The sequence below is a fragment of the Camelus ferus genome, chromosome 19, assembly GCF_009834535.1.
Source record: "Camelus ferus isolate YT-003-E chromosome 19, BCGSAC_Cfer_1.0, whole genome shotgun sequence".
Lineage (NCBI taxonomy): Eukaryota > Metazoa > Chordata > Mammalia > Artiodactyla > Camelidae > Camelus > Camelus ferus.
Window position 1 is genome coordinate 12,000,084 of NC_045714.1, and position 27,325 is coordinate 12,027,408.

General features: G+C 49.7%; 1 protein-coding gene across 2 annotated transcripts in view; it reads left to right on the forward strand.

Moving 5' to 3' along the window:
• Window positions 1–27,325, forward strand: part of ZNF831 (zinc finger protein 831) — a 119,903-nt gene that overhangs the window by 4,309 nt on the left and 88,269 nt on the right. For both annotated transcript variants that reach the window (XM_032461462.1, XM_032461461.1), the window contains exons 2-3: window positions 11,844–15,488; window positions 16,244–16,383. In XM_032461462.1, the coding sequence (XP_032317353.1) occupies window positions 11,880–15,488; window positions 16,244–16,383 (3,749 nt within the window). In that variant the 5' untranslated portion in view covers window positions 11,844–11,879. The remainder of the gene's footprint in view (window positions 1–11,843; window positions 15,489–16,243; window positions 16,384–27,325) is intronic.

The window sequence follows — 27,325 nt, forward strand, 5'->3', positions numbered from 1 at the left end:
AAACTTACTGGGATTTTGATAGGAATTGAATTAAGTCTGTAGATCAATTTAGGAAGAACTGACATCTGCATTATGTTCCGTCTTCCAGGCCATGAACACAATGTATTTCTTTCTTTCTTCAGATTTCCTTTGCGTCCCTTCAGCAGCGCTCTGTCGTTTTCAGCTTGCAGACCCTGTGTTGTCTGCTTGTTCGTTTTGAGTGATTATAAATGACACTGTGTTTTAAATTTTGGTTTCCAACTGTCCATTGCTAGTGTGCAGAAGTAGGATTAATTTTTTTGTATGTTGATCTTGTATCCTGTGACTTTACTGAATTTATTGGTTCTAGGAAGGTTTTTTATTATTTATTTATTTATTTTTTTAGATGTCTTGGGAGTCTCTGCGTAGACAGCCATGCCATCTGCAAATAGGGGCAGTTTTATTTCTTCCCCTCCTGTCTGTGTGATTCTTGTTTCCCTTCTGGCTTTGTCGGAGCTTCCAGCACTACGTTTCACATTAAATAAAAGTGGTGGGTGGCAACCCCATCTTGCTCCTGCCCTTTGGGAGGAAGTATTTCGTTTCCTGCCATTAAATATATGGTTAGCTCTAGAAGTTCCGTAGAATCACTTCATCAAGTTGAGAGGCTTTCCCTCTATGTCTGTTTTCTGAGAGGTTTTATTGTGGATAGGTGTTGATTTTTGTCAAAAGCTTTTTCTACAGCAGTTGCTACAATCATGTGATTTTTCTTCTTTACTCTGTGAACATGGTGAGCTATCTCAGTGTAGCCTGGGAACCCTTGCTCATGGTGTGTAATTCATTTTATGTTGCAGACTCTACTTGCTCATATTTTGTGAAGGATTTTGCACCTGTATTCGTGAAGGGATATTGCTCTGTAGTGGGTTTGTTTGTTTTTTTTTAAGACTATCTTTGTCTGGCTTTGGTGTCAAGGTAATATCTAGCTCCGTGAAATTAATGAGGAATCACTCCCTCTTCTTTTGTTTCTTGGAAGAAGTTGTGTGGAATTGGTGTTAATGCTTTAAACATTAGGCTGAGTTTTTCAGTGAAGCCATCAGGACCTGGAAACTGCTTTTTGGGGACTTTTGGGGTTTTTTTTTTTTTTTTTGCCTTCGGGGGAGTTTTAAAATTACAAATTTGGCCTGCTTAATAGTTACAGTGCTATGCAAATTATCTGTTCTGTATTTGGTGAATTGTGGTAATTTGTGCTTTTCGTGGAATTCGTCCATTTCACTTAAGTTATCAAACGTGTGTGGATGGAGTTATTCACAGTATTTCTGTTCTGTCCTTTTGATACCTGCAGGGTCTGTAGTGAGATGCCCTGCTTCACGCCTGATGTTGGTCATTTCTGTCTTCCCTCCTTTCCCCGTTCTAAATCTCTAAATCTTTAGAGATTCTAAAGATCCATTTTATTGATATTACTAAGGAATGAGCTTTTTTCTTTCATTGACTTTATTTATTTCATTGACTTTATTTTTCTGTTCTAATTGAATTGGCTTCTTTCCTTTTCTTTCTTTTTTAAAATTTTTTTGGGGGGTGGAGGAGGTAATCAGATTCATTCATTCATTCATTCATTCATTTAACGGAGGGACTGGGGGTTGAGCCCAGGGCCTCGTGCATGCTGAGCACGCACTCTGCCGCTGAGCTGGACCCTCCCCCCTTCCTTCCTCCTGTGTACTCTGGGTTTCCTGTGCTTTTCTTTTACTAGATTATTGAGGTAGGAGCTTGGATCATTGGTTTGAGACTCTCTGTCTTTTCTAAAATAAGCATTCTGTGCTATAAACTCCCCCTCCGCAAGGACTCAGAGTGTCCCACAAATTCCGAGATGTTAAATACCCATTTTTGTCCGCTTAGTGTGTTTTTTGGCTGCCCCGACACTTCCCCTTTGACCTGCAGGTTATTTCGCCGTCTGCTGCCTCGTTTCCAAGTGTTTGAAGATTCTTCCTGTTCTCTCTCTATTATTGATTTCCAGTTTGATTCTGTTACGGTCAGAGAACACTTGTGTGATTTCAGTTCCTTAGATTTGCTCAGGTTTGTCTGAGGGCCTGGGACACGAGCTGTCCTGGTGTAGCGATCTGGGTCCAATCAGAAAGTGGAAGTCTCGTAAGGATGATTAACTCTGTAAAGAGCACCTGGCAGACATAAGAGGACGGTGTGGTGCTTCGAGGATCAAGAGAAAAGGCAGACTTGGGAGAGGTTCAGACCTCACTGGAGAAGCTAAGGTCTGGCCACCAGACAGCAGAGGAGTTGGCTGCTTTAGCCAGACTGGAGCTTGTCTGGAGTTGCCAGGCCGCGGGGACAAAGCCTGTCAGAACTCATGCGCTGTGCGCACGGGAGAGGGAGTGGCCACCGGCGGGCTGTGTGCGGCTGCGGAAGGAGCTGCACGTCCAAGGGGACCGTCTGGGTCCCAGGCTGACTGCGTGAAGCCTGAGCAGGAGCTCTGGTTTCCACACGTGGGGGCTGCAGACAAGGAAGCGCCGGGCTGAGGCGGCGGGTCGTACGGGGCGTGTGTCTGGGGCGGGTGGCGGGGGAGGTTCCGGGGTACGCCTTCAGAGCCATCCCATTGACCCTCTCCCTGGCTTCTGCTGGAATTTGCAGGAAGTCTCAGCCTCCTGAAGTGTCCCTCCAGCGTCCTCTCTTGAGAAAACTGCGCACCGTGCCCACCCTGAAGGTGAAACGCTTACGGGAGCTGCATTGCCTAAACTGCAGTGTATGCTGAAGGGTTGCGTTTGGAGCTGAGAGGCAATCAATGCAGCTCATCCCTTGGGCTACTCAGCTTCCACTCGCATCCTTTTATATACATTGGAGCTTCCTTAAAGCAACAGAATGACCCCCTGTTTCTGCCCAGCAAGATCCATCTCTCTTTCTTACGAATGAAGACGTTCTCACTCGTTTTCACAATGAGAAGCCCCAGTCATTGTATCCATCACGGGCGATTTTATTGACTCCTCAGATCCAGCCCAGGGCTCACGGAATATTCTGTTCCCTAGAGACTAGGTTATAAAGTTAAGCTCCAAAAACTTATGTGTAAGTTAAAAATATGAGGAATTCAAGGAAGTAGAGCAGGATTCAGGCATGTAAGTAACTCATTCCTGGACCACGCGGAGGATCACACGCAAAGCCCCCACCCCGGTCCCCGTCTCTGTAGGTGGACGCGAGGTTGAAGTTCAGACCTATGACTTTCTCCTTCAGGTGCCCACTCTGATTTCCGATGCCCGCAGGGCAGAACCTCAGCTGCTCTGGGCTCTTTAACTCTTGGGGTATCTAGTAATCCCTGAAAGGTTTGAGTATTTACTTTCTCCCCAAATCACCATCACATAGGTCCGTTTGGGGAAGGCTCAGAGGAATGCTGACAGAGTGTCTTCATGGCAATAGTGCAAGGTTCTTTTTCAAGGGGATCCGGCCTTTCCTTCAATCAGCTTTCTTCCCCTCCTGGGTCATGGTGTGTACCTGTCCCCTGAATCATGCTGACACTTGGCTCTGATCAAGGGTCCCCTGGCCAAAGAGGCGGTTATGACGGATTCTGAGAAGAGTGAACAAGCCCTTCAAAGCATCTGCCCCAGGTTAGGATACGATGGGGTTTTCGAGCTGAGGAAGACTGGTCTTGGATACTGGAGGACAAGCTCCTGTTACTGGTCAGAGGGGCTCAGAATGACTCAGAGGTCAACGTTGTCAGTTTCTCCAGGTCCAATAAGATGTCCTTAGGCCAGGTTTCAGGACCTCCTTATTACCCAATTAATGCCCTAATTTTCACCTGAGAAACTTGGTGAGACTTTGAATTCAACTGCCATTTAAATGCAGCAACCTGCACCATTAAATTTTGTGTTTGATTTTCAGCCATGTCAGCCCTGTGGCTACAAGAAATAAGAGACTTTTTTAGGGCTGCCGTGGATGCAGTCTGATTCTCAGACCGTGACTTGACGTGGGAGTTACTGACCTGAGCTTGTGGTTCTCTCTGCAAGCGCTCAAGGGCACTCAAAAAAAATTCCTCTTGCACCACATCCCTTGCCATCATAGTTCCCGCCATGGGGCCAGAGCAGAAGATGCTTGAGTTCCCACGGCACGTGCTCCCATTGGCACTTTATCACAATCTACCACAGGTGACAGCTGATTAATTGTGATGCCACGGCCATCATGGGTTGCAGCATCATATCTCTCATTGGCAAGGATCTCAGCATCATGCTCAAGTCCAAGGGTGTGACCAAATCAATCCCCAGACCCCATCTTTAGGGATCTATGTCTTGGGACCACTCTCAGTACCTATTCTGTAGTGTTTGTATCTAATCAGGAGATAGGAATCACATAGTAGGTTATACTGGGGAAGTTTAAGATAAGAATGATGAACTGTAATGAAAGAGTAACTATAAGATATGAGAAATCTCTATGTGGTACCCTAAGATTGAGAGAGAGAGTACCCAAGAAAGGGCACTCTTGGACGGGGTTCAGACTCCAATGGAGAAGTTGTGGTTTAGTCCCAGAAAGAGCGGAGACGTCGGCTGGTTTGGCCAGAATGGAGCTCATCTGCCACTGCTGAGCCAACAGTAGGCAGGCAACCCTGTGGAGCGCAGGCAGAAAGCCGGCAACGGGCAGCCGGAGTTGTGGGTGCGCACTGTCCAGACACCCACGAGGACAGAGGCTGTCAGAACTCACGGGCTGCGGGGAGGGAAGTGGGGCTGGCAGAGGGAGCGGCCGGTCTGTGTGGACCCCCAGCCACAGATGGGCTTGCTTGGGCTGTGCAGGGCTGGAGCTTCGCTGTCAAGAAGGCTGTAGATGCCTTCTCTCCAACCTGAGGCTCTGTGGCTGCGAGGTGATCATGTCTGTGGTTCAGACAGGCTCCATCGGATGTCCTCGTGTCGATGACGTGGTTGCTCCAGGCAGCGCATCACAGAGTTGCAACTCCTCACAGTTACTGGCGTTGCTTCTTTACCAAGGGAGTGAGCTGTGGAGACTCCTCCTCCCTTACCTTCTCGCTTTTACTATTGTCGCAATGATTTCTTCTCAACACATGAGTGTTTTTGTTTCTACCGTCAAACCTCATTTAGAAAATTCAAAAGGAAACACTGTATTCACCTCTATTTTTACTCTTTCTACTGTTCTTTATCCTTCCTGAGATTCCAAGCATTCTTTTTTCCCCACTCTTTTATTTTATTATTATTATTATTTTTAATCGAACTACAGTCAGTTAAAATGTGTCAATTTCTGGTGTACAGCATAATGTGTGTGTATATGTATATATATACACACACACATACATACATATATTCCTTTTCATGTTCTTTTTCATTAAAGGTTATTACAAGATATTGAATAAAGTTCCCTGTGCTATAAGAAGAAATTTGCTTTTTTAATCTATTTTTATTTATAGTGGTTATCACTTGCAAATCTCATACTCCCAAATTTATCCCTTTCCACCCCTTTTCCCTTGTAACCATGAGATTGTTTACTATGTCTGCAAGTCTGTTTCTGTTTTGTAGATGAGGTCATTGTTCCTCTTCTTTCTTTTTCTAGATTCCACATATGAGTGGTATCATGTGGTATCTTTCTTTCTCTTTCCAGCTTACTTCACTTAAAATGATGATCTCCAGGTCCATCCATGTTACTGCAAATGACATTATTCTATTCTGTTTTTATGGCTGAGTAGTTTTTCATTGTGTGTGTGTGTATCTATCTATCTATCTGTCTATCTATCTCACGTCTTCTTTATCCAGTCATCTCTCAATGGACATTTAGGTTGTTTCCATGTCTTGGCTATTGTAAATACTGCTTCTATGACCGTTGGGGTGCTTGTATCTTTTCGAATTACAGTTTTTGTCTTTTATGGATATATGCCCAGAAGTGGGATTGCTGGATCATATGGTAGCTCTATTTGTAGTTTTCTAAGGAACCTCCATACTGTTTTCCATTGTGGTTGCACCAATTTACATTCCTACCGACAGCATAGGAGGGCTCCCTTCTCTGAGCGTGGCACTTTTGTTCTAACTGATGAGCCAATATTGATACATTATTATTAACTGAAGTCCATACATATATTAAATGAAGTCCTTACATTATTATTAACTGAAGTCACTCAGAGTTGTACGTTCTGTGGGTTTAGACAAATGCATACTGACCTGTACCCGATGCCGCAACATTATGTCGGATAGTTTCACTGCCCTAAAAATCTGTGCACCATCTATTCCTCCCTCCTTCCCCCAGGAAACCACTGATCTTTTTACTGTCTTCATGGTTTTGCCTTTTCCAGAATGTCAGGTAGTTGGAATCATACGGTATGTAGCCTTTTCAGATTGGCTTCCTTCACTTAGTAACATGCATTTAAGTTTCCTCCTTGTCTTTTCATGGCTTGATAGCTCATTTCTTTTTAATGCTGAATAATATTCCACTGTCTGGAGGCACCAAGGTTTATTTATTCATCCACCTACTGAAGGACATCTTGGTTGCTTCGAAGTTTTAGCAATTATGAATAAAGCTGCTATAAACTTCGGTCTGCAGGTTTTTGTAAGAAAATAAGCTTTCGGCTTATGGGGTAATGATATCATTCCCCTCTACCTCCCCCACCTTTTTTTTACTTTTTAAAAGTTGTAAAATATACGTAACATAAAATTGATTATTGTAACCACTTTTAAGTGTGCAGCTCAGTGGCGCTAAGTACACTCGCGTTCTGATGCACTCGGTTTCCTTTTTCAGTGATGGTACTTCAGGTTCCCAGGGATGGGGAGGAAGCAAGGGGCCCCACCTGCAGTGCAGCGGGTGCCGGGCACGCGGGATGGATGGAAGTTTGGGAAGCTTGAACTGAAACAACAGTCGCAGCACCCACGTTCTTTCTGGGAGGTTCCATCTGCTGAGCATGTTTAATCCATTTCTCTATAGCCTTCTCTCTCAGGGCCCAAAATGCGACTTTTTAAAACCTATTTGTGGCATTCCCACTTTCCTGTCCTCTCTCTCTCTCTCTTTTTTTTTTTTTTGCCCAAGACCCCTTGTGGGTTGTTTTGAAGAAAAGGGGCTTTGGAAAGAATTGATTCTTTCCCTCGGGTTCCTCCCACCACTCTGCTCACCTCCCCGTGGGGCCGCACACTCGCACCGAAGAACAGTTTGTGGGGGGCGTTCAGGACGGGGGTGGGGAGTGGCACACGCGGCAGATGGAGGAAGCGAGGGGTCCGGCGAGCTCTCCACAGGGTGGACCCTGGGGCTGGTGACAAGGGTAGGGGAGAACTTGGCAACGAGTCTAGCTGAGCAGGTGGTCCTCCCAGAGCCTTCTCCGACGCACCTGCCCTCACTTTCCCCCTCAGCCCAGCAAGGATGTAGGACTTGCCCCTCCTTGGTTCAGATGGAGAAGCATCAGCGGCAGTCCTGTGAGGTTCCCCGGGGAGAGTGTCACCTCCCGGAGGAAGGCGTTGTGGGCTTGCTACCTCGCTGGCAGCGATCGGCTGCTACTAACGGCGTCGACACTGCTGTGTTCACGGAACAGGCTGCAGAGAGAGCAAAATAATAATCGTGTCAGGTGTGTCAGAAATGGAGCGCTCTTTTTCTGGAATTTCTATTTTGAAGCCTGTTCCTCCCACCCCGAGGCAGTCGGTTCTGGGCTGCTTTTCTCTCTCCCCTGAGGATGGGCTGATCTGGGAGGACTGGTGGTGCTCAGCCCCCTGCTCCCCAAGCAGGCCCCCTGCTGATTCACCCTCATGTAGCACCGTCCTCGGTCTGACCCTTTTTCCCCGGCCACTCCCAGCCCCCTCCTGACTGCCCTGGGGTTCATCCCGGGCTGCACAGTGCTGGGCGCGGAACCCGGGGGGCTTCCTCCGGCCCCCCTGCTTGGACACATGCTGCGGCTGTTGTTGCTCTGTGCTCCCCTGAGGGCCCTGGGAAATGGGTCCTAGATCACCTCTCCACCCAACTCCCTGCTGAAGCCAGAGTCGGAGGGTCTCATCGCCTCCCTCCTGACCCTCTTCCTTGCCACCTGCTCCCAGCTGGGGACTGTCATGCCCGAGGATGGGGAAAACCGGCTCACCCTCCTCAGAGTCCCCTCAGGGTCTGGGCTTTGGGAGTTCAGAAGTCTTTACTCTGTTTCTGCCACGGCAGCACCCATGGAAGCCCTGCTCATCTATCCCCCTCTGCCCTTACCATTTTGCTTCTTTTCTTTTTAAATTGAAGTATAGTCGGTTTACAGTGTTGCATCAGTTTCGCACTTACCATTTGGGAACGAGTTGCAGGCAGCCCTGCCAGGCGCGAGCCTTTCTAGGACCGCAGAGCCTGCCCGGTGCCTCCTCTTGGCCAGCCGCGCACGCCAGCACAGCCCTGCTCCGTCAGCCCCTGGGTGGATAACGTGTTCTGTATGGTCTCTCGTTGTTCCCCAGCTGAATGGAGTTCCAGCTGCCCTGGGTGTGGACTTGCTGGATGACACACTCTTGATAGCTTCCTTTGCCCCAGCACTCCCACTCCTCCGCAAGGCTTGCCTGAAATCACCTCCCAAACAGAATCCTCGTCATAACCTCCTTTCCTTGGGAACTGCACCTGAGACGGCAGCCCTTCCCAGAGGTGCTGAACGGGACCTGGTGCGCTGACTGATGGGAAAGAGACAAGGGGTAGGAGGAAAGGTGGGGTGGGGAGGATTCGCCCGTTCAAAATATTTTGGCGTATCACTGGAAACTCATATGAGCACTTCCTCTGTGCCTGACGCCACCCTCCGTGTTTTCACACACGTTGCTTCATCTGATCCTCTCAGTAACTCTGCCCAAGCGGCTGGGAGCCGGGTCTCAGGGGCGTCCACCGGCAAGCAGGGGAAGCAGGGCCAGGAAGGCGGGTCTGACGGTTCCCCTGGGAAGCACCTCGAAATGCCTCAGCTAGTAGAAAGCAGAAAGTAGAAAGGCACCTTGTCTTCCATCCCCATCAGTGCCTAGGAATTCTAGAAGCACCGACTAATCTTTAACGAGTTCGGTCCTTAAATCTTTCCTTAAAAAAATGAAAAGATCTCAGATTTTTGGAGGCTGGTGGCACGGTGCTGTGAGAGATCTGTAATGTGAGGTTTAGGAGGCACAGAGACCGGGAGAGATAGTCTCGGGATACAAGAGAATAAAGGACTGGGTGTAGCACTTGCCAATTTCTGTAGTATAAATACTCCCGGCGCAGCCAAGCCCAGGCTATGAACATGGCATTCCTGATCGTGTGGCTGGAAAGAGGTGGAGATGTGGAGTGCCGCGCCGTTGCGTAGTATCGCCGGCGTCCCGATGCAGTCCTCGTGAGAAACCTCCAGTGCTGATCAGGTTAAGATGTAATAAAGTAGTAAATGGTGAGCTTTGAATATTTAGTTCCTTTTGTCTGTGGGGGTAAAATTCACATACCATGAAAGTCACCACTTTAACTCTATGATCCGGTGGCATTTAGTGCATTCATAACCTTGTACAACTACAACCTCCATCTAGATCCAGGACAGTTTCATCACCCCAAAGGGATTCCTGCACCCAGCTAGGCCGCCACTCCTCTCTCTCTCTCTCTCTCTCTCTCCGTCCCTGGCAACCACTCTAATCTGTTCTTTGTATCTATGAACTTGCCTATTCTGGGTTTATATATATTATATATATAAATATATATAAATGGAATCATACAATGTGGCCTTTTGAGACTGGCGTTTTTCACTTAACATCCTGTTTTAAGCTCTGCCTATGTTGTAGCCTGTGTTAGTGCTTCCTTCCTTTTTATGGTCAAATAATACCCCATTGTACAGATAGATTGTATTTTGTTTACCCGCTCATCAGCTGGTGGACGTTTGGGTTGTTTCTGCTTTTTAGCTGTTTTGAATTGCGCTGTTAACAACATTTAGGTACGAGTGTTTGTTTGGACACCTTTTTCTCAGTTCTTTTGGGTCTATTCCTAGAAGTGGAATTTCTGGGTTGTACGATTGTTCTATGTTTAACTTTTTGAGGAACTGCTGAAACGTTTTCCACGGTGGCTGTATAACGTTCCATTCTCACTAGCAGTGTTTAGGGGTGAAAATTTCTCCACATCCTCACCAGTGCTTGTTTGTTTCAGTTTATTATTATTACTACTACTACTACAGCCCCGCTAGTTGATGTGAAGTCATATTTCACTGTGGTTTTGATTTGCATTTTGAAATGACTAGTGATACGGAACATCCTTACATGTGCTTTTAGCCATTTCTGTATCTTCCTTGCAGAAATGTCTATTCAAGTCCTTTGCTCATTTTTAAATTAAGTTGCTTATCTTTTTGTTATGGAGTTGAAAGGGTTCCTTATATATTCTGGATGGATCATGTATGTGATTTGCAAATATTTTCTCCCATTCCGTATGTTGTCTTTTTACTTACTTGATAGTGTCCTTTGATGTACAAAAGGTTTTAATTTTGAAGGAGTCCAATTTATCTTTTTTGTTGAATTGCTTGTGCTTTTGGTGTCATATCTTAGAATTCACTGCCAAATTTAGGGTCATGAAAATTCACTCCTATGTTTCTGTCTGAGAGTTTTGTAGTTTTAGCTCTTACAGTTTGGTCTTTGATCAGTTTTGAGTCAGTTTTTGTATGTGGTGTGAGGTTAGGGGTTCACTTTCCTCCTTTTGCATGTGAATATCCAGTTGTAGGAACTTTGTTGTTAATATGGCTTTACTGACTTGAAAGTTTATATAATTTAACTTTTAATTATGGCCATGTGTAACAACTGGCTTGCAAAATGTCTGAAGATTTAGCAGTCAGCTCTTGTAGCCAGTGTGAGCTGCCACTATTTCTCCCTGAGCAACCTTGCTGCTGAGGCTGGAATTTGGATTTGTTTTTCTTGAGGAGCTAAGCTAGGAAGTGGCTAACGTGTGTTTATGGGGCTCCTGAGGGATAAGTGCCTAGGGAAGCATCTGGAGACCCCCAACGTGCAGCCGTGGGCCTGTCTGACATTTTCCCACTGCATCAGGCTTTCCTTTCCATGGCTGGAAGAGCACGCTGGGTCTTTCTTGCTCCCTTGCCTCTCATTTGCCCAGCTCTTCACCATGGCTGGGAGGGAACCACCTGGATCCCAGCCAGGTCTGGAGGGGCTTTGGAAGCCCCATCTTTGAGCAGAGACCCAAGCCTGATCCTGAGGCTGAAGACGTGCTCTTTTTCCTGCTGGGGTGGCCAGATAAAATATAGGGTGTTCAGTTACATTTTGATTTCAGGTAAATAACATGTACTTCTTAGTATATGCAAGACCCATACAAGAACTGGGACAAAATGATATTAAAGAATTAGGCGTTGTTTATCTGAAGTTCAAAGTTAGCTGGGAGTCCTGTACTTTCATTTGCTAAATCTAGTAAGACTCCCCTCAGGTCAGTTTTATTCCTTACTGTCCTTATCCAACAGCAGACTCAGAACTCCAGAGTGGAAAGGGCCCTAGGGAGGTGCTGATTCTCTGCCCATTTTACAGATCTAGAAACCGAGTCCCAAGTGAGAAAAGGGACTCACTCAGTACATGGAATCACTATGGACTTCGAGGACCTTGCTGAGCTACACAAGTTTTCCTTTTCATGAAGTCAGCACATTTTCTGAGCATCTCCTCTGCACAGGGCACTGTGCTAGGTGTCAGGGGACAACAGTGACAAGCCTGCCATGGACCTGTGTATAGGGCAAGAATCATAAGTTCCCTATGACATATTAAATAAGAGACAAGATTCATACAGACCGTGTATCAGCTGCACGACAGGTCACTTTCACTCTCTGAGCCTCAGTTTCCCCTTGCCTTATGTGGGGATAAGGGTATTTTTCTTGGGGATGGTTGTGGCTTCAGTGGAGGTGATAAAATGCCAGATGGGGGGTAGGGAAGTGTTTACTGTGCAAAGAGAGAAGAGAGGTACCCACAGTAAAGTCTGATTGTTGCCCACAGGTTGCCCGGCATCCCAGGCCACCCAGATGATGTGGGATGGAGGTGCCAGACCTCACCTGCGCTACCTCGCCTGCCAGGGACCAGCCAGCTCCAGCTTCTGGTCCCCTAGGGGCCCCAGGTGGGCAGGCCTCGCCTCACCTGACCCTGGGTCCTGTCATCCTGCCGCCGGAGCAAAGCCTGGCCCCCACCGTGTTTCTAAAGGCCCTGCCCATCCCACTGTACCACACAGTGCCTCCGGGGGGACTCCAGCCACGTGCCCCACTCCTGACGGGCAGCCTGGAAGGTGGGGGCATGCCCTTCATCCTCAGCCCTATGCTGCAGCCCGAAGGGCCTGGCCCCACCCAAGTGGGGAAGCCAGCCGCCCCAACGCTCACGGTGAACATAGTGGGGCCTCTGCCCGTCCTGTCTCCAGGCCTGGGGCCCACGCTGGGCAGCCCAGGCAAGGTGCGGAACGCAGGCAAGTACCTGTGTCCACACTGTGGCCGGGACTGCCTGAAGCCCAGCGTCTTGGAGAAGCACATCAGGTCCCACACAGGAGAGAGGCCCTTCCCCTGTGCCACCTGCGGCATCGCCTTTAAGACCCAGAGCAACCTGTACAAGCACAGACGGACCCAGACGCACCTCAACAACTCCCGGCTGTCCTCGGAGTCCGAGGGCGGTGGGAGCAGCCTCCCGGAGGAAGGGGACAAGGCTGGAGAGCCCGCAGGAGCTGCTGGCAGGCGGTCACAGAGACCCCGTTCTCTGGGCTCCCAAGCGGCTGGGCTCTGCCCGGCGCCCACTGCACATGGGTCCCCGGTTGCCAAGAGTCTAGACGTGAAGTCCGAAACTGTTCCCGGCCCAGGGTCCGCGTTCGACGTCCGAGAGGCCGCTCTGGACGCGGCGCCCGGGCCCCCGCCGGCCGGCGCGCAGCCGAGGCGGAAGCTGCCGGAGCAGAGGTCCCCGACGGCCGGCAGGCCGAGCGCCGCGGAGAAGCCCGCGGAGGCCAGGGCCGCGGAGGGCCGGCTGAGGAAGTGCGAGAGCACCGACTCGGGCTACCTGTCCCGCTCGGACAGCGCCGAGCAGCCGCCGGCCGCCGGCAGCCCCCTGCACAGCCTGTCGGAGCACAGCGCCGAGTCCGAGGGCGAGGGCGGCCCGGGGCCCGGGCGCGGGGGGCGGCCGGCCGGCCTGGAGCTGGAGAAGAGGCGGCTGGAGGAGCGCATCGCCCGGCTCATCTCGCACAACCAGGCCGTGGTGGACGACCCCCAGCTGGACAACGTGCGGCCCCGCAAGACGGTCCTGTCCAAGCAGGGCAGCATCGACCTGCCCATGCCCTACACCTACAAGGACTCGTTCCACTTCGACCTGCGGCCGCCCGAGCCCGGCCGGAGGAGGCCCGCCGCCCTGGGCGCCGCGCGCTCCACCTTCACGCCGCCCGACAAGGCGCGGCCCCTCTTCTTCCACTCGGTCCCCACTCAGCTCTCCACCGGCACGGAGTGCGTGCCCGTCACCAGGAGCAACTCGCTGCCCTTCGTCGAGGGCACCAGGACGTGGCCCGAGCCGCCGGACCCCCAGGACGCCTGGCTGCGGAGGCAGAAACCTCTGAGCGCCAGGCCCGCCCCCGCGCGCCCAGCCGATGTCCCCAGCGGTCACCCCAGGGCCCTGGTCAGACAGGCTGCGGTGGAGGACTTGCCGGGTCCCCCGACCGGAGAGATGCCGACCCCCCCAGAGGACCCGGATGGGAAGAGCGCTGCTGGGGAGGGGGCGGCCAGCAAGGGCCAGGGCGCGGCAAGGAAGCGGAGCCCGAGGAAGCTGAAGATGTTCTCCCAGGAGAAGTGGCAGGTGTACGGGAACGAGACTTTCAAGAGAATCTACCAGAAAATGAAAGGCAGCCACCAAGGAGGCAAGCAGGCGAGGGAGGTGACAGGGGCCGGTGGGGCTGAGCTGGACCGCCCTCTGCAAGAAGAGGCAGCAGGGAGCAAGGGCGCAGCCCCATCCCAGGATGCAAGGAGGACCCCTGTCCCAGGGGACACGTCTTTGGGGGCCAAGCCAGCACCTTCGGCAAGTCCGCCAGCCCTGGAGGGCTTCTTGGTGACCCAGCCCCCAAAGCAGAGGAAGACAGTGGCCAGAGGGGGAGGCAGTGACCAGCCAGGGGTGAATGCCCTCAGCTGCAGGGAACCCCCCTGTCTGGGCAACAAGAGCCCTCTGCTTCCTCCAAATAGGGGGCTGGAGCTGGGGTTTCAGCTGCCCCCAGAGCTTGGTCCCCCAGAAGGAGGTGACCTAGAGGCTTCCAGGCCAGGTTTGCCAGACCCCAAGCTGGAAGGCAGCACCCATGGTAGTAGTGGCTCAAAGGAGACCTGTCAGCGGGCTCATGTTGTCCTGAGATGGCCCGGCGATAGCTCTTGGGAGCCCCAGCCCACAGAGGAGGAGCTCCCCTCGGAGAGGAAGAAGCTGAAGGTGGAGGAGCTAAGCTGCCAGGAGCCCCTGAGAGCAGGAGGAGAGACCCCTGGGGGTCCTGTGCAAGCCACCTCCCCACCTGCTCAGAACCAGGACAGTGATCCCAGGGAGAAGCCAGGAGAGCTGCCTGGAAGTGGTGACTGCACAGTGAGGGTTAGGGCTGGGCGACTGGGCGAGCCTGGGAAAGCCTCCAGCGCCTCCCCTGAAGTTGCTTCTGGGGCCCTAAGGCACGTGGGGCCACAGAACAAGGATTCTCTGCTGTGTCCTACAGCCCCCAGGGGTCCCTCCCTGGCAGCCACCCAGCCTCGGACTCCCAGCATCCTCACTGCTCCAGTGGATACCTCTTTTCTTCCTCAGTACCTCCTCAGATTACCCCAGGGAGAGACCCATCCCCCACCTCCCGTCACCCAGAAGCCAGACCAGGGCCCAGACCCTCTCTGCAGGAGCGGGTACCTGGAGGAACGGGCATCCTTTGTCAGATCAGGGCTGGGGGCCCTCTTGCCTCCCTGCCCAGCTTTAAGCCAGGTCCCAGGTGGAGCAGACAGCTTCTGGGAGGACCCCAGCTGGTCCGGGCCACGGGACAGGAGAAAGCGGGTGCTTGGAGAGGAGAAAGGGGGCCTGGACACTGGCCTCCCAGCAGCCGGGGCCCCCAGGAGGGCGGCCTCCTTCCTGCCCACCCCAGTGTGTGACTCCCGAGGGAGTGAGACCCACGACACCCAAGCACTCTGCGGGAGCAGCACTGCTGCAAGAGCCTGCCCCTCTGGGGGCGTCCTGAGCCCCTGGGAACCCAACAGGGAGTTGAGGGGGCCTCCTGAGAGTGTCTCGGCAGAAGAAAGTCCTTCTCCAGAGCGGCCAGCGGGGCTCAGTCCATGCTGCTCCCGCCAGCCCAGCTCCTTCCTCTCGGCCCTCTCGGCCCCAGGCTGGCCTGAGCTGGCCGTGGGTACCCAGGCAGAGACTCTGGGGCTCAGTGGGGCCCAGGGCCCTTTCCCCTCACTGAGGGCCGAACCCCGGCTCACGTGGTGTTGCTTAAGCCGCAGCCTCCCTCTGCCTATGGAGCAGAAGGAGAAGGATGCTTCCGTGTACCTGGCACTGCACTTCCCTGGCGACAGCCCCCCAGAGGAGGGTCCGGATGCCCGGCCAGTGAGCAAGGCTGTGTCTGGAGGATGGCCCAGGACCAGGCCCGGAGGAGGAGGGCAGACGCAGATGTTGAAGGTAACATCCAGCTCCGCCCCAGGGCCCTGGGGGCTGAGGGAGAGCGCTTAGCGGGCAGGACTTACAATGATGGAGAGAAAGTAGGAAGGCGTCCCTTGCAGCATCTGTTGTCCATTATAACGTCTTCTCTGCCTGCTCCCGGGGGAAGTTGGGGCTACCACATACAGGGCAGGGAAGAATAAAGGCTAAAAATGTAAAATGAAACAAAAGAAAACCCTGAAAAAAGAAGTTTCAAAGGAAAGAATTATTGTACCCGAGACTCTGGGTGAGATATTTTTCATAAAAAGATATTTTTCATAACTAGACATAAAACTTCATTCTGTGCTTCCTGGTAACAGAGGCAAAAAGTGAAATGAAACTCTGTCCAGAATAACTCTGGGTCCCCCAAGAGTAGTGGATTAGTAAGGATTGTGCTGGGCCCAAGAGAGGGGGGACCAAGGCCCAGCATAGCCCTCCTTCCCCCAAAAGGCAGTCAGGCGTTGGGCAGGGGGGTTCCTGGGGAGACAGAGTTGGGGAAGGGGAAGGAGCCGGCCACAGTGTGCCCTAGGTCTCTAGTCATCTCCAAAGGTCTGTGCATCCAGCACAGGCAGGGTTCCAGAAGTTTCCAGCTAGGAACGCTCAGCCCATTTGGCAGTGCGGCATTCCCATGCCTGGTTTCCCCAGATGGGCGTCCTGTCTGCAGAGAGACCCCTTCTGTGTTGTTCCCACCACGAGGGCTGTGAGCAGCGTGATGCCAGCAGGCCTGGTATTTTCAGCTCTCTGACCCAGCAGTCCCCGCGGTGACATCCCAGGACCGGGTGTCCGAGCCAGGATGGAAGAAAGCACTGCCTCGCAGGAGGGCAAAGACACTTCGTGGGAGCAGCAGGCAGAGAACCCTGAGCATCGTCTCCAAAAGGTAGGGCGCGCGGCCGCCGCAGTCACTTCCACGTGCGCCCGCAGCCTTAGGAACCACGAGCTGTGATTCCAGTAAACCTCGAGGATAAACTTCACAAGGGATTCAGAGGGCATCCCTGTGCTTGGGAGAGGGTACTGGCTGGGATCTGGGGGCCAGGACTCAGTTTACCTCCCCACCCGTCCAGCCCGCACAGCACCACTGGCTGCGTGTGTTTCAGTGGGGCCTTTTTTTTTTTAAGGCCAGGAATCCAGCAAATATTTGAAATATTTCAACTGAGTTGAAAATGCAGCCATCCAGTTGTAAGCCCTGAAGAGAGAGCGTGTTAATTATTTACAGCTTTTATTGTTTTTTTAATTATGCAAGCGAGGCATGTCCTTTGCAGAAAAATTAGAAAATACAGCTGAGCAGGAAGAAGACAGTAAAACATCCAAGTCACCTCCCCACGCAGAGACGATCACCGTTAATGTTTAGGTGGCTGCCCTTCCAGACTTTTCTCTGTGGTCTGTGCACGTAACATAATCTACCGACCGCAAACTGGGGGGCAGATGGATTTTAATACCACTCTGTCGTCGTGTCACTGACTGTCTTGTTCCTTTGCTCAAAATCATTCAGGTTGCCCGTTGCACACAAGGTAAAAAGCAAATTCTTACCTGCTGTTTTGTTTTTTTTTTTTTGAGGGGAGGTAGTTAGGTTTACTTGTTGTTGAGGAGGTGCTGGGACTGAACCCAGGGCCTTGTGCATGCTAAGCATGCGCTCTGCCACTGAGCTAGACCCTCCCCAAGAAGCAAATTCTTTAATCAGACCCCACCCCCTCTCAGAGAACCTTTTCAGTCCCATTTTCCCATGGCTGCCCATCCCGCTGCGCAGTACCAGCCCTCACCCATGCCCTATTTGACACTCTGAACCCAGATCCCCGAGGCACTCCTGTGTCCCCACTCTACAGTTTGGCCCCCCACACTCTCCCCTTTCTAGAATGCTCAGCCTTCTCCCTTTGTGGTCAGTATTTGGTCCAAAGCCTATGTACTCTTCCAGAGGACATGCAGATTCCTAGTGCTCGCCAGCAGCTGCTCAGACCCTCAGTGGCTGGAGACAGCAGGCCCTCTTACGAGGTCCCTGCCCCCGTTTCTGCCAGGGACCCCATGTTCAGAGCTGGCATCGCTGAGGCTTGCTGTGTGCCAGGCACTGTACAAGGGCTCCTCGTTTCCCTCATGAGGAAACTGAGACACAAAGAGGTCGGGGACCCAGATCTGAACCAGCGAGTCTTACTTCAGGGCCCATGTGCCACACAGCGGCTCCCAGCACATAACAGACACCAGAGTTGCTTAGGGTTTTTTTCTGGAGTTTTCTTGCGATGCTGGGTCAAATTCAGTAGGTCTGGGACAGGGCCCGAGATTCTGTATCTCTAACTTGCTCCCTGGAGATGATGAGGATGTTGGTCCAGGCAACATGCTTGGAGAGCGACCCTTTACGCTGCCCCAAACCACATCCTGTCCTTTCCAACACCCAGCATTTTTTCAGCCTGTGCTTTAGTTCACGGATTATTCAAGGCTCTTGTGGCACTAGCCCAACTTTAAGTAGCCTGAACCAAAGAAGGACAACTGCCTGTGTAACAGGGGCACGCAGCTCTGACCCAGACCGTGTGGAGTGGGTAGGGATGGCCCCTCAGGGAGACTTGGGTGCAGTTCTCACAGCAGGGGAATGAATTCCAGCCAGACCAAAGGGCAGCTGCCCTTACAGCTCTGGGCGCACAGGGCTTCCCGCGTGGCTTTGCTCCCACATGACTGTAGTGGAGGAAGTGACACCTGCCACGCCAACATCTCTAGGCTTCAGTCAGGGTCCCGGAGGCGTCAGGAGGAGAATGGCTGGGTGGGAGAGGGTGGCCATTTACAGCTCCTTCCTTCCCAGCACTTGAACTTGACTGTTGAAAGAAACAGTCATCGTGCACCTGCGAGGTGCCAGGTGTCCACACGTGGAGGCCGTCTGGGAAACGTTCCCAAACAAAGCTGATGGTCCCAGGCTGGTGCTCCAAGAGGCCTGGAGACATCTCTACAGGATGCCCTGCAAACCTGCCACCACCCAGGGGTCAAACACCCACCCTGTGTGCGTGACTGCATACGTGACGTGTGTATCGATGTATACATCCATCTGCCCGCTCCTGTGTGTGTGTGTGCACGCAGACCTATCTATTGCCTATCAACCCACATGTTCTCTCCTCAGGAAAGCAGCCTATTTTTAAGTTCACTTTCCCATTTTCACTTCAGTTGTCTTAATGTGCTACAGAAAATGAAATACTGTAAAAGAGATTCCCCTCTGGGCCTTAGCTCACAGAAAAGGGTAAAATTCATGCATCAGAGTATCTGTTCTCTTCTTCTCCTTTTTTGAAAACAAATTTAAAAACACAGGAAAGTTTACCTATAATGGAAAAGAATCTGAAAAAGAGTGTGTGTGTGTATGTGGATATATACGTATCTGAATCACTTTGCTGGATACCTGAAACTAACACAGCCTTGTAAATCAAGTACACTTCAATTTAAAAAATACACTCTTAAAAAAATACAAGAAAGTTTAAAAAATCTATAACAGATTTCTGGGTAATGATCCAGAATTAACAGATGTTAATATTTTATCATATTTGCTTCTGAGCCTTAAAAAAAAATTACTTTATATATTTTATATATATATAATATTTACATTATATATGTATATAATTTAAAACAAAATAAAACAAAAAGGTAATTATGTAGTTTTATATGTTTGGCACACAAATGGTTTCCATCCATATGTTCATATCGTACAAATTAATGTATCCACTAATGCATAGGATTAGTTTGTGTCTTTAAGATAGATATGTAAGTATCACACTGCATTTATCCCCCTTCAGTTTGATTTTTAAACTCGATATTGTGTTTTTGAAGCTCTAGTCACACACAGATCCAGTGGGTACACACAGACCAAATTCATTTGTAGTAACTGCTGTAGAGTGTTCCATTCCACGAGAATGACACGTTTTATTTTCCATCCTCCCATTTAGGAACATTTAAATTGGTTCCACTTTTTTTTTTTTTTTTTGCCAATTTTGCAATGAGCGTGTTTATACGTGCCTCCTTACGCCAACATAAGAGGTTTTCTAAGAAATACACCTAAAGGTGGAATTCCTGGGTTAGGAGATCATCTCATTTTCAACTTTACAAGTTACTACCAAGTCACTCCCTGGAGTGGGTGTGTCACTTCAGGTTCCTCCGGCCGTGGGAGCTTGCCCTGCTCCCGTGTTCTCACTACTGTCTATTCTGAGCAGAGTTTTCATGTTTTGCCCGTCAGAACTTGCAGGGTTCCGTATGTCTCCCAGACTTGCACGAATCCCTTGCCTGTTGTATAGACCGCAGACATTTCCCCAAGTCTGTTGTCTTTTCAAGCCGCTCATTTTTCTTTACCCACAGAATCGCAAATATCCTGCCTCTTCATTCCTTTCGGCGTATCAGATCTTCCTTCTGAGGTGGTTTTCGTCTTTCTGAAGCACACCCTTTTGAATTCCATTTAAAGAAGAGAAATCTCAGTTTTTATTAATCTGGAAATGCATTTATTTCATCCTTGTTGAAAAATATTTTTTGCTGGGTGTACCGTCTTAGGTTGACAGTTACTTCCTCTCAGCACTTCCAAGCCATTTCTGCCTCATCGTTCGGCTGCCATTCTGTGGTGAGAAGTCAGCTGCTCATCTGCCCATCTGTCTTCTGAAGTTCTCTTATCTCTGGCTGCTTTTAAGATCTTCTTTTAATCTTTGGTGTTCCATATGTTTCTTCTGATGCATACAGGTTCATGCAACTTTTATTTTTTCCATTGGGGATCCACTGGGCTTTTATAATTTCTGGATTGATGTCTACGTAGAAAATTCTCCACATCACTCTTCAAATGCTGCCTCTATCCCAGTCTCTGTCCTCTGTTTCTGGAACATGGAAACAACGTATCTGAGAATTTCTCTTGCTTTCATGTCCAGTAACCTCTGCTTTCAACAAATTTGTCTTTCTCTGCGATAATCTAGATACTTTGTTTAGAACTGTCTTTAAATTTTTACTAATTTTCTTAATTCACTGAGTGTTTTTTAAAGGGTCTATTGATGTATATTGAAGTTTAACATTATGCATATTTAATATGCAGAATTTAATAAGTTTTGACGTAGGCTCACGCCTGTGAAGCCAACAGCACCATCAAGGTGGTGAACGTAGCCAGAATCCCCGAAGTTTCCACGTAGCCCTTAACAAAAGCTGTGTCCCAATCTGTTTATACATTCAGTTGTTGGTGGACATTTGGCTTGTTTCATTTGGGGGCTGTTATAAATAAAAATTACTGTAAATATTTATATGTAAGTCTTTGTATGGATATAAGATTTAAATTCCCTTGGGTAAATGCCTAAGAGTGGGATGTCTGGATTGAATGGTAGATGCATAATTCATTTTTAAAGATGCTGCCAAGCTGTTTTCCAAGGCGGCGTATCATGTTACGTCACCAGCAGTGTCTGAGACTTTCAGTTTCTCCTCATCCTGGCCAGCACCTGGTATGGCCATTCTCCTTTTGTAGTCATTCTAATAGGTGTGCAGTGCTATCTTATTAGTTTGAATTTTCATTTCCCTGATAACTGATGATATTGAACATCTTTTCATGGGCTTATTTGTCATTTTTGTGGAACATCTGTTCAGCTCTTTCGCCCACTAAAACTGGGTTGGCTGTTTTCTTACTATTAACTTTTTAGAGTGCTTTATACATTCCGGTTGTCAGTCCTTTATCAGAGATGCAACTTGTAACTATTTCCTTCCAGTCTGTGCCTTGTTTTTTAATTCTCTTAACGGTGTCTTTTAAAGAGCAGATATTTTAAATTCTGATGAATTCCCATCATCGTCCTTTCTTTGGATTGTGCTTTTGATGTCATAACTAAAACCTCTTTGCTTAAAGCATGGCTACAAGAATTTTTCTCTAAAGTTTTGTCCTTTCATGTTTAACATTCAGTCCTGTGATCAAATTTTTGTATATGGTGCTGTTTTGGCAGGCGGATGCCAAATCGCTCCAGCACGATTTGTTCATCTGTCTATTTTGATGCAAATACCGCACTATCTTGATGACTCTGCCTGACCTGAGGACTTGCTATAAAGCTAAAGTGCTCAAGGCAGTGTGTATTCACGTCAAAATAGACAAATAGATCAATGAAAGGCAATAAGAATATAGAACACTGTCTGTGGTCAATTGGTTTTTGACAAAGGTTTGAAGGAAATTCAATGGAGAAAGGCTAGTCTTTTCAATAAATGGTGCCGGACCTGGAAAGTGCCCCCACCAGGAAGCCAGGGCAGTCGCGGGGCTCACCCCGTCTGCTCCTCTTCCCTCAGGGACTGCTGCCTCGTTGCTTCGCGTCCAGTGTCCTGAAAAGTGTTGGTTCGTACATTAGTCCAGTTTCTTATTTGGGAGGGTAAATCCAGTCCCTGCTACGCCACCTTGGTCAGAAGAAGCCATCCCTGGGCTATTGCAGGGACCTCTTCCTTGGTCCCTCTGCTTTTACAGATCCATTGAGTTTTAAATTTTATGATTATTATGATTATGATTATCATTATTTTTTTTTTGGTGGGGGGAGGTAATTAGGTTTCACTGATTTATTTATTTTTAGAGGAGGTACTGGGGATTGAACCCAGGACCTCGTGCATGCTAGGCATGCACTCTACCACATGAGCTAGACCCTCCCCCTTTAAATTTAATTATTAATATATATTACGTTCACTTTTTTTAAAGTTCCATCTAATTATCTTTCCAAATCTGCCTGGTCCTTTTTATAGTCTCTTGCTCTCTGCTCTTCTTTTTTATTGAGGTATGACTGGCAAACCTAGAAGCTGTACATATTTAATATCTAGGTCTTGATGAGTTTGAAGATGAGCGTATACCCACGAAACCATCACCACATACAGTGCCCTGAACTTCCCTCGACTGATTTGTCATCTCTAGAAGTTTCTTCCCTTCCTTTTTTTTTTTTGATAAGAATATTTGACATAAGATGCACCCTCCTAAATTTTAAAGAGTGTAACAGAGTTGTTAACCGTGTGCACTATTGTGACCTGTAGATGCCTAGTGCCTGTTCATTTTGCAGAAGCGAAACTTCGTGCATCAGCACCCTCTGGTTCCCCCTCCCTCCAGGGCCTGGTAATCACGAGCCTATTCTGTTTTCATGAGTTTGACTGTGTTAGGTTCCTCATATAAGTGGGACCACGTAGGATCTCTGTACCTGGCTGACTTCATTTAGCGTAGCGTCTCCCAGTCCATCCATGGTGCAGCAAATGGCAAGATTTCTTCCTTTTTAAGGAGAATAATATTCCATTGTGTGGATACATCGTAGTATTTTTATCTGTTCATCCATCAGTGCACGTTTGGGTTGTTTCCATATCTTGGCTGTTGTAACTAATACTGCAATAAACGTGGGCTCAAGATATCTTCAAGGTTCTGATTTCAGTTTGTTTGGGTATACACCCAGAAGTGGGTCATGGAGTAGTTCTATTTTTAAGATTGAGGAATTTTCATTCCGTTTTCCATAGTGGTTGTCCCAATTTACATTCCCACCCAGGACCATGCTGTGCCTGTTACTGTAGCTTTGTGATGTATTTTAAAATTATGAAGTGTGATGCCTCCTGCTTAGTTCTTCTTGCTCGATTGCTTCAGTTATTCAGAGTCTCTTGTGGTTCCATATGAATTTTAAGATTGTTTTCTCTATTTATGTAATCTTTTATTTTCAGTCTTTTAAAAAACACACTAAATATTTTACGCCTGCTAATGCCAACATAGAAGTCGTGGCACGTTTGGCTCTGTTCTATGTACTGGCTCTCACCTAGGGTAACGTGTTTCCTTGTTTGTTTTTGGATTTTTTGATGGTGACCTGAGATTTTTGGAACTTTGAGATGGGTTTCTCCAGTAATTTGTTTTGCTTCTTCTGGGTGCCTAGGGGCACCCACTGAGCACTGCTTCAAATAAAATTCTTGGTTGTGGGTTTTTCCACATCACAGTGTAGTTTGAATTCAGACTGCAAACTCATGCAAAGACTGTCTTATTATGAAATTAGCAGGAGAGACTTTTGCCTCCTTCACTCAGTGGTAAAATAGGAGTTTTTTTTTTTTTTTTTTTTTTTAATGTTCCCTGGGCAGGTGGTGGGGGTACGATGTATTATTCCTAACTCACCCATTTATTGAGGGTATAATCTCAGTGGCGTCAGCTTTATGCCGGAGGCGAGGTCGGGCCTCCCACCTGACCCTCCCCAGGGCAGACCCTGGGCTTCAGCCCTGCGCCCCGCAGCCCGCCGGGCCCTGAGGGTGGGAGAGCAGGCTCGCTTGGCTTGGCAAATGCCCTCGCAGCGCAAACTCTCTTGCTCCTTCGGGTGTCTGTTTTCACCTGGTTTTTGACTTTTAAATATATCTTGCCTTCTAATTAGAGCAGCAGTGCCCTTAAATATAAGTTGTGGAGATTTTTATATCTTAATCTGCATTTTCAGCCGGTCTCAGCGTGAGGGTGAACGCAGCGGCGGCGGGCAGAGGGGCTTCTCGTTTTCTAACCTGGCTTAGGGCTCTGTCATCAAGAAGTCGCCCGTCCTGACGTAGCCCCGTGGGGCTAGCTTTTCCCTCACGATGGTCGCCTTTGAACTTGTCTAAGGAATCTTTCCTCACTCTCAATCTCCCAGCATCACAAATACAAAAATACATTCTGTTAGGTTCTTCCTCTCTCTCTCTTTTAATGTAAAGAGGGATTTATTTTTATTTTGTATAGAAAACAATGGACTTTGGGTCAAATGTGGCTTTTGACTTGTTTCTGTATGCCCTTGTTAGGTAAGCATGGTTTTTACATTTTTAAAAGAAAAAAAATATAAATATATATGCTATATTCTATAAGAATATATTTATTTATTTATGAAAAATATGTGGCAGAGATTGTATGTAGCTTGTAAAGTCTAAACTATTTATTACCTGGACCTTTGCACAAAAAGCTTGTAGACGCCTGGCCTAATCTGCTTTTTTCACTTATTTGCTGTATTTCAACTTCCCATTTATACTAGGAGTTTATTTCAGGGCCCTCCATTCTGTTCCATTTGTCTCTCTGTTTGTTGCCGACTCGAAATACTGCGCTGAAATGAAAATGGCTGTTGCCATTAATGAAAGCCCACGAGTTAAAGGAGAGGGGTTAGGAAAGGCGGGGTCCATCTGCAGAGTGGAAATGGGAAAATACAGACAACTCATGCCTGGACACCTAAGCGTCCTGACGCTAACTAGAGACGCAGAGAGTCAGAGCGTTCCCAGAAGAGGTCTCTGCCGGGCCCAAAGCAGGCACCTGCCCATGGAATTGGAGTTTATTGATTAATTTGTAACTGCGTGCGTGCCGTATGGGGCGTGACACACTGCGCGCCGTGGTCCAGGAAGCTCCCGGCAGATGGGACGGTGAATCGGGAAGCCCCGCGTGATGGGAATGCAGCGAGTGAGGAGGAGATTGGAGGTTCTGAGGCAGAAGGGTGCTCTGCAAACCCCCAAATACACGTTAGTCACGGAAGGGGAGGGCGAAGGAGAAAACGCTGACAGTGGAATTCTCTTAATCGATGGTGTTTTCCCTTCTACGGTGGGTTTTTTCTGTCTGAGCCAAGTGTCTGCTCACTCAGTCATGACACAGTTTACTTATTCAACAAGGTGACACTCAGTAACGAGAGCTCAGTCTCCCAAGTGAGATGGAGACACACACCTGGGGACGTGGTGGCTGCCACTATGCTGAGCCCCTCTGTCATGTTCACCATGGCAACAGAAGCTTTGACCCTGGTCCCAGGTCCTGCCTGGTGGGATGCTGGGGGGCTGCCGGGCCTCCACCCCACTTCTCTCTGCCTTGTTCCTCCCTGTGGGACCACGAGAAGAAAGTGAGAGGAACCCCATGGCAGAGCACACAGTCTCTCCCCAGGATGTGCATGTGTGAGGGAGACCACGGGAACCTACAAGGCTGCCTCCCTGGATCTCCCAACGCTGGGCCGATAAAAGGGGCAGAGGGTGTAAAGGTCGGTGTGGGGTTGGAGTTGGCAGGACGGTCATTTGCTCCAGCATCAAGATACATGACAAAAGCTCACCCTGCCTCCTTTCATGCGCTTCCCACTGGACTCCAGTCAAAACTGATGTCCCCTTTGCTTTTGACCTTGGCCATCTAGTCATCAGTGTCCCTGCCGGGGCTGACATGGGGTAAGAAAGCATCTATCTGGCTGGTCTTGCATGAGGCCCATAAACAAGGATAACGTGCTACTCTTAAGTGTAATTAATGTTGGCTCTTAAAGGAAGACCCACAGCGAGAGACCGAGAGCAGAGGCTGTGTTGAGTACAAGAGTTGGATTTAAAATCTGGCCCTTAAATGGCAGCTTATTAAAAAAAAAAAAGTAAGCCACTCTGCAAGCCAGCAAAAAGCAGAAAATTAGACACAAATACAGAAATCTGGATTGATTGGCAAAACGAAGCCTTGAGTAAAAACCAAGAGAGAGAGCGGCTCGGCGGTACGGTGCCACACACAAAAGCGACACTACGCGTGTATAAGGATACATGCCCATTTGAGGATGTTTGCAAACACACCCAAGTGCCTGTGGGGGAATTGGGCGGGTGGGAGTGAGGCAGGGAGACGCAGGGGACGAGGCGCGGGTCTTGCGGCCGAGGCTGGGGCGCCTCGAAGCAGAGCCTGAGACGGGGATTCTTGCACAAGTGAGTTATGCAGGGAGGGCTCTCGGGAGGCGTGTGAGGGGCGAGGGGAGCAGATGAGGGTGAGGGAAGAGCTCAGCCAGGAGGTGGGTGTGGGTGTCTGGTCCTGCCTGACCTCACGGGGAGCTCTGGAGAGTGAAGGCATCACAGAGGTCATCTTGCTCCCAGGCAAAGGGCCTGAGTGGTCATCCCCTGGGACAGCCAGTCAACAGCCGAGGGCCCTTCCTGGGGGAGATGTGCACACGCCCCTGGGCCTCTCCAGGCCAGTCGTCTTCCACTAGCCAGGGCAACCCTCTCTAGAAGGGGGTAAGTGAGAGTTACGAGGGGCCAACACCCCGGCGGCCGGGCAGCCTGGTGAAGGCAGTGGAGACGAGGCACTCAGCAGCCGCCAGACCACGAGCAGCCTTGTGGGACTGACTGGTGCTGGCAAGCTTGCAGGTCCGGCTCCACCCCGGCTGCTTCCTCCCCTGGTGACACTGCTCTGGCAGGGGCTGCACATAGAATGTTCTGGACAACCCAGGAGAGAAAGAAATAGACCCTGCCTGGGACTAAACAAAAATGGCCTTGCAGACCATGCCAAGAGCCACGTGGGCTCCCCCCAGGGCCAAAAGAGTCCAAATTCCACCTTAATGAGAGATGAGTCCAGGGGCCAGGGCTCCCCAGCAGGTGTCCGAGCCATTTTCACTGAGTACAGCTGCTCACTCTTGTCCATTTTCAAAAGCGAACCTCCCTGCAGTTCAGGCCGCGGCGTTCTTAACACCTGCAGGCCTGCGGCTGGCACCCACTGACTCGGGGCAAAGGAGACGTGCAGCCCACAGAGGACGGATTCTCTCGCGCCCCCACCTTCCTTCCTCCTCCTGTCTCTGCACTTCGAAGCCGCTCAGCCCAGCCCAGAGGGAGCCCGGCAGGCTCCGGGGTTTGTGATGAGCAGAGCGGCAGCCCTGCCGCCGCCGAGCCTGGCTCCGGTGGCTCTTGCAGGAGCCTGCGGTCTTGACAAGCAGGGATGGACTGCTTCCAGGAGCCAGGCGGGCACTGCTGGGGAGTGGCAGCTCCGGCCCAAGGCCCGGGAGGCAATAGCGCCTGTAAGTGGGGCCTCTCCCGAACACAAGAAAGGTGAAGAGAAGTCGCTTTCTCCTTGTTGCTGCCATAAAAATCAGCGCCCCGGAGGATACTGCGCTCCGCAGACCTGATTTAAAATTCCGTGAGCAGCCCGG